The sequence below is a fragment of the Schistocerca serialis genome, chromosome 3 (genome assembly GCF_023864345.2).
Source record: "Schistocerca serialis cubense isolate TAMUIC-IGC-003099 chromosome 3, iqSchSeri2.2, whole genome shotgun sequence".
Taxonomy (NCBI): domain Eukaryota; kingdom Metazoa; phylum Arthropoda; class Insecta; order Orthoptera; family Acrididae; genus Schistocerca; species Schistocerca serialis.
In genome coordinates this window covers 290,289,431-290,304,851 of record NC_064640.1, presented here as the reverse complement: position 1 = coordinate 290,304,851, position 15,421 = coordinate 290,289,431, and the positions used below count along the sequence as shown (strand labels likewise).

Here is a 15,421-nt window from a genome sequence, read left to right as displayed (position 1 = left end):
GCGACCGTAACGCAGCATTTCAGTGAGCCCGCTCAATGCTGTTGTCCGCGCTGCAGCTACGAGTTGACTGACCAGCTACCCGGATTTCGATCGCACGTTTGTGCCGAATGTTTCACTTCTTCCCGTATAACAAGGACATTCTCGAACTAAAACTTAGTGTGTCATCTTCAGATTATTCATAGGATGCCCCACGAAGGTGAAACGCGTCGTTAATAAAACAATACATTGCAACCAAGACTGTTTTTATTTCAAATGCTACATTTTCTTCCTCCTCGTAGACTCGGTATGTCGCATGTAGGTGTTAGTACGACAATGTGGAGACGTTGACACCGTCTCATCCTTCTGAGATAAAATTATCAAGGAAGCTTCTGACAGATGAGGTCTTCTATTTAGAAAACACCTTAAAGCCTTCACTCTCGGGTAAATTCGTAGTTGCGAGTTTTCGCTGCTTGGCATTTCGACACCTGCCACCAGTTCTAACGATAACCTACGTGGCCCATAATCATTGCCAACCTGCAACTACTACTTGCTTGTAGGATACGCTAGCGCAGTTTCATATATTTTGCATTTCTTGTTAAACGACATAAAATCTACCTGTGAATGGCGCTGTTGTGTCGACTTGGTCATGAGTGACCGATTCGCCTTAAATTCTGCAGGTTATCGCTACATAAAGTGTTCGAAGACTAGATTACCACGAATTTACGCACATAAGTCTGCGACTGACGCACCATGACAGTAAAGTTTTCACCTATATAATAGGTGAACCATGGACCTTGCCGTTGGTGGGGAGGCTTGCGTGCCTCAGCGATACAGATGGCCGTACCGTAGGTGCAACCACAACGGAGGGGTATCTGTTGAGAGGCCAGACAAACATGTGGTTCCTGAAGAGGGGCAGCAGCCTTTTCAGTAGTTGCAGGGGCAACAGTCTGGATGATTGACTGATCTGGCCTTGTAACATTAACCAAAACGGCCTTGCTGTGCTGGTACTGCGAACGGCTGAAAGCAAGGGGAAACTACAGCCGTAATTTTTCCCGAGGGCATGCAGCTTTACTGTATGGTTAAATGATGATGGCGTCCTCTTGGGTAAAATATTCCGGAGGTAGAATAGTCCCCCATTCGGATCTCCGGGCGGGGACTACTCAAGAGGACGTCGTTATCAGGAGAAAGAAAACTGGCGTTCTATGGATCGGAGCGTGGAATGTCAGATCCCTTAATCGGGCAGGTAGGTTAGAAAATTTAAAAAGGGAAATGGATAGGTTAAAGTTAGATATAGTGGGAATTAGTGAAGTTCGGTGGCAGGAGGAACAAGACTTTTGGTCAGGTGAATACAGGGTTACAAATACAAAATCAAATAGGGGTAATGCAGGAGTAGGTTTAATAATGAATAAAAGCCACTACAAACAGCATAGTGAACGCATTATTGTGGCTAAGATAGACACGGAGCCCATGCGTACTACAGTAGTACAAGCTTATATGCCAACTAGCTCTGCACAGGATGAAGAAATTGATGAAATGTATGATGAGATAAAAGAAATTATTCAGGTAGTGAAGGGAGATGAAAATTTAATAGTCATGGGTGACTGGAATTCGAGAGTAGGAAAAGGGAGAGAAGGAAACATAGTAGGTGATATGGATTGGGGCTAAGAAATGAAAGAGGAAGACGCCTGGTAGAATTTTGCACAGATCATAACTTAATCATAGCTAACACTTGGTTCAAGAATCATGAAAGAAGGTTGTATACATCGAAGAATCCTGGAGATACTAGTAGGTATGAGATAGATTATATAATGGTAAGACAGAGATTTAGGAACCAGGTTTTAAATTGTAAGACATTTCCAGGGGCAGATGTGGATTCTGACCACAATCTATTGGTTATGAACTATAGATTAAAACTGAAGAAACTGCAAAAAGGTGGGAATTTAAGGAGATGGGATCTGGATAAACTGAAAGAACCAGAGGTTGTACAGAGTTTCAGGGAGAGCATAAGGGAGCAATTGACAGGAATGGGGGAAAGAAATACAGTAGAAGAAGAATGGGTAGCTCTGAGGGATGAAATAGTGAAGGCAGCAGAGGATCAAATAGGTAAAAAGACGAGGGCTAGTAGAAATCCTTGGGTGACAGAAGAAATATTGAATTTAATTGATGAAAGGAGAAAACATAAAAATGCAATAAATGAAACAGACAAAAAGGAATACAAATATCTCAGAATTGAGATGAACAGGAAGTGCAAAATGGCTAAGCAGGGATGCCTATAGGACAAATGTAAGGATGTAGAGGCGTATCTCACTAGGGGCAAATTAGATACTGCCTACAGGAAAATTAGAGAGACCTTTGGAGAAAAGAGAGCCACTTGTATGAATGACAAGAGCTCAGGTGTAAACCCAGTTCTAAGCAAAGAGGGGAAAGCAGAAAGGTGGAAGGAGTATATAGAGGGTCTATATAAGGGCGATGTACTTGAGGACAATATTATAGAAATGGAAGAGGATGTAGATGAAGATGAAATGGGAGATACGACACTGCGTGAAGAGTTTGACAGAGCACTGAAAGACCTGAGTCGAAACAAGGCCCCGGGCTTAGACAACATTCCATTAGAACTACTGACGGCCTTGGGAGAGCCAGTCCTGACAAAACTCTACCATCTGGTGTGCAAGATGTATGAGACAGGCGAAATACCCTCAGACTTCAAGAAGAATATAATAATTCCAATCCCGAAGAAAGCAGGTGTTGACTGATGTGAAAATTACCGAACTATCAGATTAATAAGCCACAGCTGCAAAATACTAACACGAATTCTTTACAGACGAATGGAAACACTGGTAGAAGCCGACCTCAGGGAAGATCAGTTTGGATTCCGTAGAAATGTTGGAACACGTGAGGCAATACTGACCTTACGACTTATCTTAGAAGAAAGGTTAAGGAAAGGCAAACCTACGTTTCTAGCATTTGTAGACTTAGAGAAAGCTTTTGACAGTGTTGACTGGAATACTCTCTTTCAAATTCTGAAGGTGGCAGGGGTAAAATACAGGGAGCGAAAGGCTATTTACAATTTGTACAGAAACCAGGTGGCAGTTATAAGAGTCGAGGGACAAGAAAGGGAAGCAGTGGTTGGGAAGGGAGTGCGACAGGGTTGTAGCCTCTCCCCGATGTTATTCAATCTGTATATTGAGCAAGCAGTAAAGGAAAGAAAGGAAAAATTTGGTGTAGGTATTAAAACCCATGGAGAAGAAATAAAAGCTTTGAGGTTTGCCGATGACATTGTAATTCTGTCAAAGACAGCAAAGGACTTGGAAGAGCAGTTGAACGGAATGGACAGTGTCTTGAAAGGAGGATATAAGATGAACATCAACAAAAGCAAAACGAGGATAATGGAATGTAGTCGAATGAAGTCGGGTGATGCTGAGGGAATTAGATTAGAAAATGAGACACTTAAAGTAGTAAAGGAGTTTTGCTATTTGGGGAGCAAAATAACTGATGATGGTCGAAGTAGAGAGGATATAAAATGTAGACTAGCAATGGCAAGGAAAGCGTTTCTGAAGAAGAGAAATTTGTTAACATAGAGTATATATTTGTCAGGAAGTCGTTTCTGAAAGTGTTTGTTTGGAGTGTAGCCATGTATGGAAGTGAAACATGGACGATAAATAGTTTGGACAAGAAGAGAATAGAAGCTTTCGAAATGTGGTGCTACAGAAGAATGCTGAAGATTAGATGGGTAGATCACATAACTAATTGAATAGAATTTGGGAGAAGAGGAGTTTGTGGCACAACTTGACTAGAATAAGGGATCGGTTGGGAGAACATTTTCTGAGGCATCAAGGGATCACCAATTTAGTACAGGAGGGCAGCGTGGAGGGTAAAAATCGTAGAGGGAGACCAAGAGAGGAATACACTAAGCAGATTCAGAAGGATGTAGGTTGCAGTAAGTACTGGGAGATGAAGAAGCTTGCACAGGATAGAGTAGCATGGAGAGCTGCATCAAACCAGTCTCAGGACTGAAGACCACAACAACAACAACAACAACAATAACAACTATAGGAAGAAGGAATTCCGACGATCCGGCTACGCACCCCAATGCAGACGAAAATTGCAATTACCATAGCTCATTCCCCGGGAGTGATTGACAACGATTTACACATAAACAGATCCTCTTCAAAAAAAAATTGTGTAGGAGTCATTAGTGCCACTTGTCCGAACCTTATTAGCTGCACAGACTCAAAAGTACTTGGGAGAAAACTAGGTGATGTTGAGACACACATCTAGATGTCTGATCCTTATTCTGTGAGTTGAGATCCATATAGTTGAGCCTGGTATCCAGAGGTGATTTGCGAAATGGGATATAACCAGAGGTACTAGCAAATTCAAGCTATGAGTTGGGCTGTATGGCGGGTCTTCATTGCTGAATTGGTAAGACCATTACCCGCGCGAGTCAAGGTCCCAATTTGACTCCTGATGTGGATTGTAGAGTATTTATACTCTGTATCAGCGACTGTTGCCTTAGACCACCTAGAGACGCCCTACTTGCACGAAGATGTTTCTTATACGATGTCAAGCGAGAAACTTTGTGACAAAATATGTAACAGTTATTACGGAGCAGAAGTGTCAATTCCACAAGAGTAATAGTTCCTTCTCACTATATGTGGGGAAATAGACCAGACAACACAAATCACAAGCTTCACTACCATCTCCATTGTGATCATCCGCATGTGCAGAATGTTTCATCTATTACCGTTATAGTTCATCCCCGAACTACAACTTAGCAATGGAATATAGATCGAACTTCCGTCCAACACAACTGCTTATGTGCGGTCATTGCATTAAACGGTTCCGATTTGCCGTGCAGTAACTGCCATGTAGAAGGTAAAGCTGTCGTGAAGTCAAAGGTTCGTTTGAAACCACAGAGCTTCAATATTGCCTGCGATATGCGCTTACCATACTTTGACTTTTAAACTGATTTGCACAGACAGCCAGATAGGACCTACAGTTAAACATGTACTCATAACTATGGTAAAACTTTGTTCTTTCATATTTACACATAGCCGTCTGAGGTGGGAGAAAAAGCGACAGAAGAGTTCTTGTTTTGACAGAGCTGAGCACTGGACGTTGGTATTTGACCTTTGGATACGTCGTTGAATATCTATCCAATAATCGAATGCCATTAAAAGTCAGGCATTAAGAATGCTTCAGAGGCAAGTGTGACTAAGATTTAAGATATTTCGAAGTGAAGAAATTGTATGAGATGACTCATTTACGTGCAAACTGACAGGAATATGTGTAGTGCTACTGCACTCGTTAACAGCGCACCAACTCTTCTTGGCTGGTACGCCGGGCCGTGAAAACGCCACATTTCACCGAATCATAAATCATTCACCAGCCGGCGCTCGCGTAGGATATCGACCGATTTTTAGGCCGCACGGAAACGATTCGCATGAAGGCTACGGTTGCTTCTGTCGTTTCTGTTAAGCTTCCTGCTATTTTCGTTCTTGGTAATGGAGAAGTTACCAAGTAATTCGCAAGCTAAACTGCTGGCCATTAAAACTGCAACTTCGTGAACAAGGCGCCATGCAACAAACATCAAATTGGCATGAACTGTTCTACACCCTTGGATATGAAAGTGATCAGCATTTCAGCACAACCGCGCAAAATAGATGGAAATAACGCCATCCACATTCTGTATGTAAGGAAGGACTACGCAGCGGGTTTCTTATTCAGAAACCGCATTTGAATGTTGATTGTTGTGAAATCATCTTGTCTGCAAGAAGAGTAGCAGAAGTGATCCACAGTACTACCGTCCAATGTCCTGGACATATTCTGAATTCAAACATAATGAGGTATCTCGAATAGAACGACCTTTTCCATGCCAGCCAGCATGGATATCGAAAACAAAGATCATGTGAAACCGAAATCGCACTTTCCTCACATGACTTTCTTAAAAGCTATGGATCAAGTAAGTCAGTCAGTCAGTCAGTGAGGCATTGTTTCTCGATTTCCGAAAAGCACTCGACTCAGTACCACACCTACGCTTATTATCGAAAGTCGTATCGTATTGAGGTATCATACGAAATTTTTTACTGAATTGAGGATTTCTTGGTAGGGAGGGCGCACCACGTTATGTTGGATTGTCATCGACAGATGTAAAAGTAACTTTGGGTATACCCCAGAGAAGTGTGTTGTTCACGTTGTATAGGCTGGTTATAAATAAACTTTTGCTTCTTGAGACAGTCTAGACGGAAAACTTTTTACCATATGGGTACCCAACTTTATAGAAATGATGTTCAGACAGTGTGCTGCAGGATTTGCATTGTTAGTGACATAGATTGTCATTAGTCGCTGGTATTAGTACAACGATGTAGGGTTGAAACACAAGCATCAGTGTCAATAACAGCGGCAGACAGTCGACACACGTCTGGACGAGGTGAGCTGTTTTATCAAAACAACAGCAATAGTGCTGCTATTCTTCGTAAGTATCGACGCAGTAAAGGGATAAGGAGAGGTCCTCTTTCCGCACCGCGGTTGAAGAACATGATTCGGAAGTTCAAATTAATTGGGGATTTTCGAATTGGTGCTGGGAGAGGTCGATGGCCGATTGCGTCACAAATTGTTGAAGAAATTACTGTTCCGTGGGCGAGAATGCTGGACTCAATGTGCGATCATCAAGCAGTGCAGGATCTGTGTCACGACAGTTGAACATTCCGTGGTCCACCGTTGTGTTGTGCAACAGTGGAGAAATCTATATTGCTGTTCCAGGCTGTCGTGGACGCAGATAGTCATCACATTGAACAGTGTTTGTAATCTGGAATGTAAACATGGTACACAAGTGACAAATAGTTACCTTCTCGAACTGAAATTAAAATCTGTTTCTTTCGATTGTTTATTCGTTACTTTTCTTCCACGTGTCCTTACAAGTGGTCCAATAAAGTTGCACTGTCGTACGGTCGCTAGTTTTTCATAAGGACCATGCCAAGTAGGGAAAGTTGAATTATAACCACCTTGTACATTAATGAACTTGCGGACAATATTAATAATTACCTCAGACTTTTCGTAGTAGCTGTACAAATATTAAGTTAGATACGGTAAGATGGTGCAATGATTGGCGATTTGCTTTAAATATTCAAATATCCAAAATTGTGCATATCACAAAACGAAAGCAGCATTATATCGTATGAATATAATGTGAGTGAGTCACTACTGGGATCCGTAAACTCATACAGATACTTGGGTGTAACGCTTACAAGGGTCTGAAGTGACGGTTTATTGGTAGACTGATAAGGAAAAGTAGTTAGTCTACGTAGGAGATTGCTTGCGGACAGGTATTGCTTGCAAATCACTCGTGTGGTCCATCCTAGATTACTGCTCAAGTGTGTGATAGGACCAACAGGGGATTTTGGACGTATTCAGAGAAAGTAAGCACGAATGTTCACAGGCTTGTGCGACAGAGATAAAGAGAAACAGAGATGCTGAAGAAACTGAGATGGTAGACTCTTGAAGACAGACGTAAACTACCACGACAAAACCTACTTATAAACTTTCAAAAATCAGCTTTAAGTTATGACTCTAGCAGTATATAGCGCCCTACATATCGCTCCCATAAGGATCGTGAGGATAAGATTAGATTAATTACAGCACGCACAGAAGCAATGAAACAATCATTTTCCCACTCCTCCATACGTGATAAGCGAACGGTACGAGAAAAGGGCCTAATACTGGTATACTGGTACGTATCCTGTGCCAGGCACTTGACAGTGATCGCGCAGTATAGATGTAGCTGCAAAGTTGTACATCGTTAGTATTGTGGCCTATCGAGGCTGCGGTTTATCGTTCCGGGACGTTGCTGCTTGCTTTGGTCGGGATCTCACGACTGCTATACGAAATGCAATCGATGGGTTCTTGAGGTCCATACCCATCGACATACAGAATCTCAGCGGCATCGAGAGAGCAACGCCCGATGGGACAGACGTTCGCTCGGGCGTGCAGGATCAGACAGTCACGCAAAGTAGCCAGATTCGGGAGATGGGCTTGTTCGCAAAGATAAATTTGCAGACGGACGGTGTTACGACGTCTGGAGCACCAAAACCTGTCAGCACTGCGACTATTGTTGTGGCTGACATCGACGCGGCAGCAGAGACAGTCAAAATGGTTCAAATGGCTCTGAGCACTATGAGACTTAACTTCTGAGGTCATCAGTCCCCTAGAACTTAGAACTACTTAAACCTAACTAACCTAAGGACATCACACACATCCATCCCCGAGGGAGGATTCGAACCTGCGACCGTAGCGGTCGCGCGGTTCCAGACTGAAGCGCCTAGAACCTCTCGGCCACGCAGAGAAAGTCGCGCCGTCAGTGGTGCGCCCAATGACAACGCTGAATATAGGAGTCGCACCTTGTCGTCTTTTCAGATAGGTAAATCTGCTGCACACAGCATCACGTTGGACTGTGGACAACAAATGATACTGGTCTGCGTATGTGCCATCGTGTATACAACACGATCACCTGTGGTTCGCATAGTTTGTAATTTTGACAACAGCCGTTAAAATTCTTATGTATTCAGTCCAGTGACTGTGCCCCATCTTCGCCGTTTCATTGTGAGGTTATCTTTCAAAAACAAAACGAAAGACCGCATGTTGCTCTCGCTATCCAGACCCGTTTCTAGACACAGGGGGTGTTAGACTGTTTCCCTAGCCGGCAAGGTCCGCAGATTTCTCACCAGTTGAAAACATCTGGTCATGTGTTGTCTAGAGACTGATACGTCACCATTCGCTTACCATTGTAAATGATTGACTCGGGCGAAGATGAAGCTGCATAAACTGATGTGCCCGTATCTGTCGTCAAAGATCAGTTCGACTCGATACCCGTCAAATGGCTCTGAGCACTATGAGACTTAACATCTGTGGTCATCAGTCCCCTAGAACTCAGAACTACTTAAACCTAACTAACCTAAGGACATCACACACATCCATGCCCAAGGCAGGATTCGAACCTGCGACCGTAGCAGTCTCGCGGTTCCGAACTGCGCGCCTAGAACCGCTAGACCACCGCGGCCGGCCGATACCCGTCAGGTCAGAACCATTATTGCTGGCAGAGGTGGCAGCGTTGTGTACTAAATTTCTTACCTAGTACACCCCTAAATCATAAACATATTTAATACCGTATTCTTCCTGCTGTATTATATACACACAATAAGTTATCTTTCACTATTTGCTGTCTTTTCTGGTCTTGAAATTTTGATGGCTAGAAGTTTATATTGACTTTAACTTCAGGTTACTTTAAGTCAACGATTTTTAGCTTACATTAAGCGAGGGGAAGTGAAGCCCGTCGTAGACTGGCCAGATGAGTCTTAATAAGCTGGCGAACTACTTTATTATTAGCGAATATACCTAATGTAAAGATAAGATATAGATAGATAGATAGATAGATAGATAGATAGAGAGAGAGAGAGAGAGAGAGAGAGAGAGAGAGATTTGAGTTGGTCTACGTGGCGTTCCAAACACTCCAGTCATTCAGAATTGGGTTTTCTGTTCCCGGGATGTGTTCTTAGAGAGTTCAGCTTGGTACCCACTTCCGTCCTTCAACTGAACACGTGAACCGCCTCTAATGGCGCTGTATGTATGTTAAACTCTAATTGCCTTTTAATGTAGACACGATTTCACTTATCTCAACTGCCCAGACTGCCGCTCAGCCATCCAAGCTGTCAGACAGTTGTACCCAGGAGAGAAAAATGAGTAATATGATAAGGCTTCCTTATCTCGCTACAAAAACGGGGGAAGATTGTAGTATACTGTTGTGTACCAGGGCACGTTAGAATCCAGGGAAATGAATGAGCAGGCAAAAGCAAAGTAGCCTAAGCTTCCCCCCCGGATAGCTATGCGTGTTGTAAAGCGCCGCTCCCGGATCGAATCTGCCCGGCGGATTAACGATGCACCGATAACCTCCCCGTTAGGCGCCCGTAAACTCTATTAACGACGAGGGTCTGTGTGCAGACCAGCCTGGATTTAGTTTGCAGGCTGTGTCCCACATCCCACTAGATGAATACCGGAATGCTACTCAAGTCCCCAGTTACACGATTCGCAAACATTTAGAAAACTTTCGCTCACTTTCACATGAATAACTCTATACGCAGACACTTTCATGCGCGCGCGTGCGTGTGCGTGTGTGAAGGGCGTTGTTGGGGGTAATTGTGAATGACTCAACTTGTGCAATAACTTTGAGTGAACTGCGACGCCTAGCAGCAACAGCAGAGAATGCTCGCTCGCACAAATATGGGACTGGTTTCACTACCTACTGAAATGTGTGACGTGCTTCCCGTGGTCATATCGAACATTTTTGAAAGGTAATGAATACTCTGATCTTAAACGTAATTTTCAGAAGTAACCTAATTCTATATCCAGGCATGTAAAGGATATATACTTTTAAAATAAGCTGGTTCCATTGAAAATAATCTCTCTTAAAATCCACCCAAATTTCTGTCTTCATTCATGTAGAAGATATAGTCTTATGAATACGGATCAACCTTTTTAAAACACAGCTCATCGAAATCAGTGGGTCGCCGGGTCTAGCCTCTCCTTGTGAGACGTAAACGAAGCGTGGCTGTTATCAGAAATGTGTCAAGGGAGCGGAAGTGACAACTAGCTGAGATATGGGAGGCGGCAGCAAGAAACCCTGAGAGTATAGTAAGACTGCCACATTAACTCAGCCCGTCTTAACTGTTGCAAACATCACAACCTGCGAACGACATATTTGTTTCAAGCACAGAAGCCCGTCATTCCTTAACTCAGTCGACATCGAGTGTGGTGGAAATCCCGTATCTGCAGCTGACGCTTAAATCCATCTGGTACTACATACCGCGATTCCGAGGAAATGACTTCCATAAATCTTGAGATGAACTCCACTGGCATATTTACAGGCTTTAAAAGATCTATTGCCGTTCTCTACGTGTGTTTCTCAGGAATGGTTATAGCAGGGGTGTACAGACTAGCTATTGCCGCGAACCGTAAACCTCTCACTGAGTCACTCAGACTACGAAAGGGCCACAAGTAAGAAAAAAAACTGTTCACATAATTTGTTTCACATACATTCTCTTTATGTAACAAATATAGCTACAACAATGTATCTTCAAAAGAACTAAGTCCTACAAGAGTCCGTTCTGTCTTTACGCGCAGGGAGTGTAAGGTAAGTAAATATTTTTTTAAAAAAGCTGAAGAAGGATCGGTGAGGGTTGGGCTGCCACAGTTCCCCTGAGAACATTACCCCCAAACGGGTCTAAACGTAACCAATACCTCCAACAAAGTTTAGCATCAAATTAAACGTTCGACTGAAATAAAAAACACTACCATTTTAATATGACGTCGTAAAAAATATTCAGTTAACCTTCAAGCAACCAAAAATTAACTGTATTGTACGTATTTTTATCAGACCAGGAAATAATGAATAGATGAGACGGTTGGCTCTGCTGTTTCTACTACTTATTTTCATATTCGATTCGCTCCCTGCCAATGCGTATCAGTCACAAATTCAATTTCACTTATGTAAATTGTGGCAAATTGAAATTGACTCTTTAAGGCTTTGTCCGATAATAATGGATATACGCCGCCAGGTGTTAGATTGTTCCAAGTTCTGTTTCTCCGCAGAGTTAGCGAAATTTGAAAGAAAGTGCAATTTCCCTAGCTACAATATTACATTTACTGAAAACGGTCTTAGAATCCCATTTATTTCTCGATTTTGCGAATGAAGAAAGTAGTAGGTATACTCCATGCGACGACAGAAGATCCTAGACAGCTAGCGGAGTTATTGCCAGATTTCAACTGCCAAGTGCAAATGGCTGCCTCAACACTAAGACACAGCTGCCTGGCATTGCGGTGATACTGAGATGATGTCACGAAAATGTAAACAAAATCACGTCGTGTGATTGGCAGTGGTAGACGTGCAAAGCTGCTACGCAGAATCCACTTTAACTGCCAGTAGCCGGCCGGAGTGGCCGAGCGGTTCTAGGCGCTACAGTCTGAAACCGTGCGACCGCTAAGATCGCAGGTTCGAATCCTGCCTCGGGCATGGATGTGTGTGATGTCCTTAGGTTAGTTAGGTTTAAGTAGTTCTAAGTTCTAGGGGACTGATGACCTCAGAAGTCCCATAGTACTCAGAGCCATTTGAACCATTTTGAACTGCCAGTAATTTTCCTATAGGCTGTTCGTCAAGAGATACCTGACATGCGAAGACTTATTTCATCTGTGAATGCCAATAGTATTCAAGGCACGCACTGAATAATGCTCAGTTCTGTGATCATTGAAACCTCATTAGATTCAGCCTTGCATTTGTAACGCCTCAGTTTAGGAAGATACGTGGAAACTTCAGTATCCACTGTTAAAATATTCACCATGATTCTCTGCAATCCGGCGTTTAGCGTATTTATTTCTCGAAAGACATCCACAGGGTACGTCAGTTTGGAGACACACACGTTATCAGATCTTTTGGCTCCGCCGACGAGCGAAAAACTGGCTGGTGATACAAACAACTAAAAGCGAGGCGATAACGCGATGGAAATAGTGGATGCGCCAAGCCGAGGAAGTGGCCCGTTACAGTAAGTTGTGGTCTACGCTAAATGCCCGCGTTCTTCAGATAACGTAATTCATGCGTTCCACAGGCTGTGACCTGCCCACTCATCATACCACAGCCAGATTCTCGTTTGAAAGTCCTCGATAATAAATATTAGAACCTAAACAAATAGCGATAATTGACATGAATTTTTGAAGTAAATTTGTGTACTTATTGAACTAGATATAACTGACCCCCTCCTCCTCCTCCTCCTCCTCCTCCTCCTCCTCCTCCTCCTCCAACAGAGTGTAACGATCCATCGGTTTGAAACGACTGCTCTATATTTAGTAGGATGAATCACGACACTTTGACGTTGGAACATCGGAACTCGCAGTTATTTCACTGTCAGTGGGTCGTGTAAGTACAGCGGGTGGCGGCCCTGTCCAGCAAGGAAATGAGTCATGCTGAAAACGCGGCTGACTAGGTTCACCCACAAACGCCCCCTGATGTTGTAATTTCACCTCCCCCTTCCTCCCTCGCCCAGTCTCGCGCAAGTAATCCGCTCGTCAGTTCTGTAGTTGACTTCACAAGTGTTCGGTAGTTGGGCTCTGTCGAGGTGGCTTCCCCTTAACGATTGAGTCGTCACTTGTTTCTGTGTAACCAGTAATGGCAGCGATGCGAAACCGAAGGCTCCCAGAGGAAGACTCCCCTGTATTCGGTGTAAGGTCGCCCCGTCCCCCAAGGAACAAAGTTCGTGGCCCCGAAGTAGCTGTGCGAAACCGAAGGCTCCTAGAGGAAGACTCCCCTGTATTCGGTGTAAGGTCGCCCCGTCCCCCAAGGAACAAAGTCCGTGGCCCCGAAGTGTCGATGCGAAACCGAAGGCTTCCAGAGGCAGATTCCCATGTATTCGGTGTAAGGTCGCCCCGTTCCTCGCGGAACAAGGTTCGCGGCTCCGAAGCCAGCAGTAGGAGAATCCATAGCGTCATGGTAAGTTCTGGCGACATGCAGTTTGACCTCTTCAGAAGGAATATAATAACACGACACCTGAAAGTAGATACTGTGTCAACGAAAAATTTAATTACAAGAACGTATGCTTCCCTCGAACGAATTTGCAGTAGTAAAATGCCTACATCTCTTAACAATTGGTAGTTTTGCATGGTATGGTAGTTTCGAAAGCACTGTGGTAGATGTAAGGCCACTTTATACTCCGTGCATTCCCACACCGTTTCGCTTCGTATTTTGTTGTTTATGCAAGACCTTGTTTTTTTCCTTTTTAGGCGTCGGATCGGAATGTTTCGGGAAACGGGCCCAGTATTGCGCTTAGAATCAAAGAAGTGTTTCAGCCACTGAAGGTTTTCCACGCTTTCCGTAGACCGGTAATTCGACATTTTTATTTTTCACTATACTTAAAAAAACAGTCCAGATAGCACAAATCACATTTATTGGTGACTGGTTTCAGTCCAAAGGCGGACCACCTTCAGATCGTACTCCAAAGTTGATGTGTCGAGACGGATCCACGGAGCAGGAACTGCAGAAGCCTCCAGATGCTGTCAACTGCGTAATGGTAAGAACTAAACCACGATTGTAAGTGACAAATGTTTGTCACATGAGTTTGTTTCGCGATGTTTATATTTGGCCCGACTGTTCCCGCGAGTGTGACTCGTGATGTTCACGTTTGACTCGCATTCCTTATCACGAGACAGACTCGTAAAAGCATTGCGAATGGTTAACTTCTGCGTTGCTAACGTCACTTTCTCTATTTGTAGACACAGCAGTGTGCCGAAAAACCTGATCGCAGCCTTATATCCAAGGATGTCCTATTGTAACTGATTACCTTTTTTTTGCTGGCGATTCACAGTCATAGAAAACTTTTAAAAAGGTATCGTTGGTGCCTTTGGTTTTTATAGTTAATCCATATGCAACTAAGTACGTAGTCTGATTTTTATGTGTTCATACGAAACTATTCCGCTTGAAAATGGGCAACGACTGTAACAGCAATTGTGGACTTCGTACATAAAATAACGTTAAAATTTGGGCAATTATGTCTTTTAAAAGCCTCTAATAATTACTTTGCGCAAAGTGAGCTGGCTACGTATGCTGATCAGCCTATGTTGAAATCGGCTTTCGGTCAGCGTGAGCCAAAATTTTTTGCAGTTTCCGTTAACCAACTACAAGGAGCTGTTAAGGTGTTCTGCGGATCTAGACCACGACAGATTCCGCCCCTTACTTTTGAAGCCGAGAAATGCTTAAAATGAAGCACCGTGGATTTTTAACTTGTGTATCAGCAAAAGAAATAACTCTTGCAGAGATAGGTATATATAAAGTGTATTCCCTCCCACCGGAGGTTCGAGTCCTCCCTCGGGCATGGGTGTGTGTGTGTGTGTGTGTGTGTGTGTGTGTGTGTGTGTGTGTGTGTGTGTGTGTGTGTGTGTGTTGTTCTTAGCATAAGTTAGTGTAAGCAGTCTGTAAGTGTAGGGACCGATGACCTCAGCAGTTTGGTTCCTTAAAAATGGAAAAAATAAAAAATATAATGTATTTTAAAATGTACCTTCCGACCGGATCGCAAAATAAATTTATTACTGATAAGCCGAGTTATGTGGCTGAAGGAATCAGTGATGTATTTTATTATTTAACGAACAGAAAAGTCTAGATCACGTTTTATTAACTGTTACTTCCAGTTTCGGCCGAATTACGCTATCTTCGGATTTAACACTAAAATACAGGGCTGTTGCCACCACCGTGGTCAGCTTATCTACGTAAGCCATCGATTCGGTTGATTACAAGTCTCAGAAAGCGACATTTCATTTTTATTTTTTATTACAATCATGATTATGTCTTCCGGGCCAGTCTGTCCCAGATCCCGTGCTACGGTTGTTTGTTTTTTGTCTGCCGTACTAATTT

General features: G+C 43.3%; 1 protein-coding gene across 8 annotated transcripts in view; it reads left to right on the top strand.

Annotated features, from left to right (window-relative positions):
• LOC126470071 (F-box/LRR-repeat protein 2) overlaps positions 1 to 15,421 on the top strand; it is a 269,884-nt gene that overhangs the window by 95,394 nt on the left and 159,069 nt on the right. Inside the window, exons 3-4 of one of the 8 annotated variants that reach the window (XM_050097579.1) lie at positions 13,798 to 13,896; positions 13,980 to 14,084. The exons of the other annotated variants lie outside the window; for them this stretch is intronic. Of the exons in view, the coding sequence (XP_049953536.1) occupies positions 13,798 to 13,896; positions 13,980 to 14,084 (204 nt within the window). The remainder of the gene's footprint in view (positions 1 to 13,797; positions 13,897 to 13,979; positions 14,085 to 15,421) is intronic. 8 annotated transcript variants of the gene reach the window in all.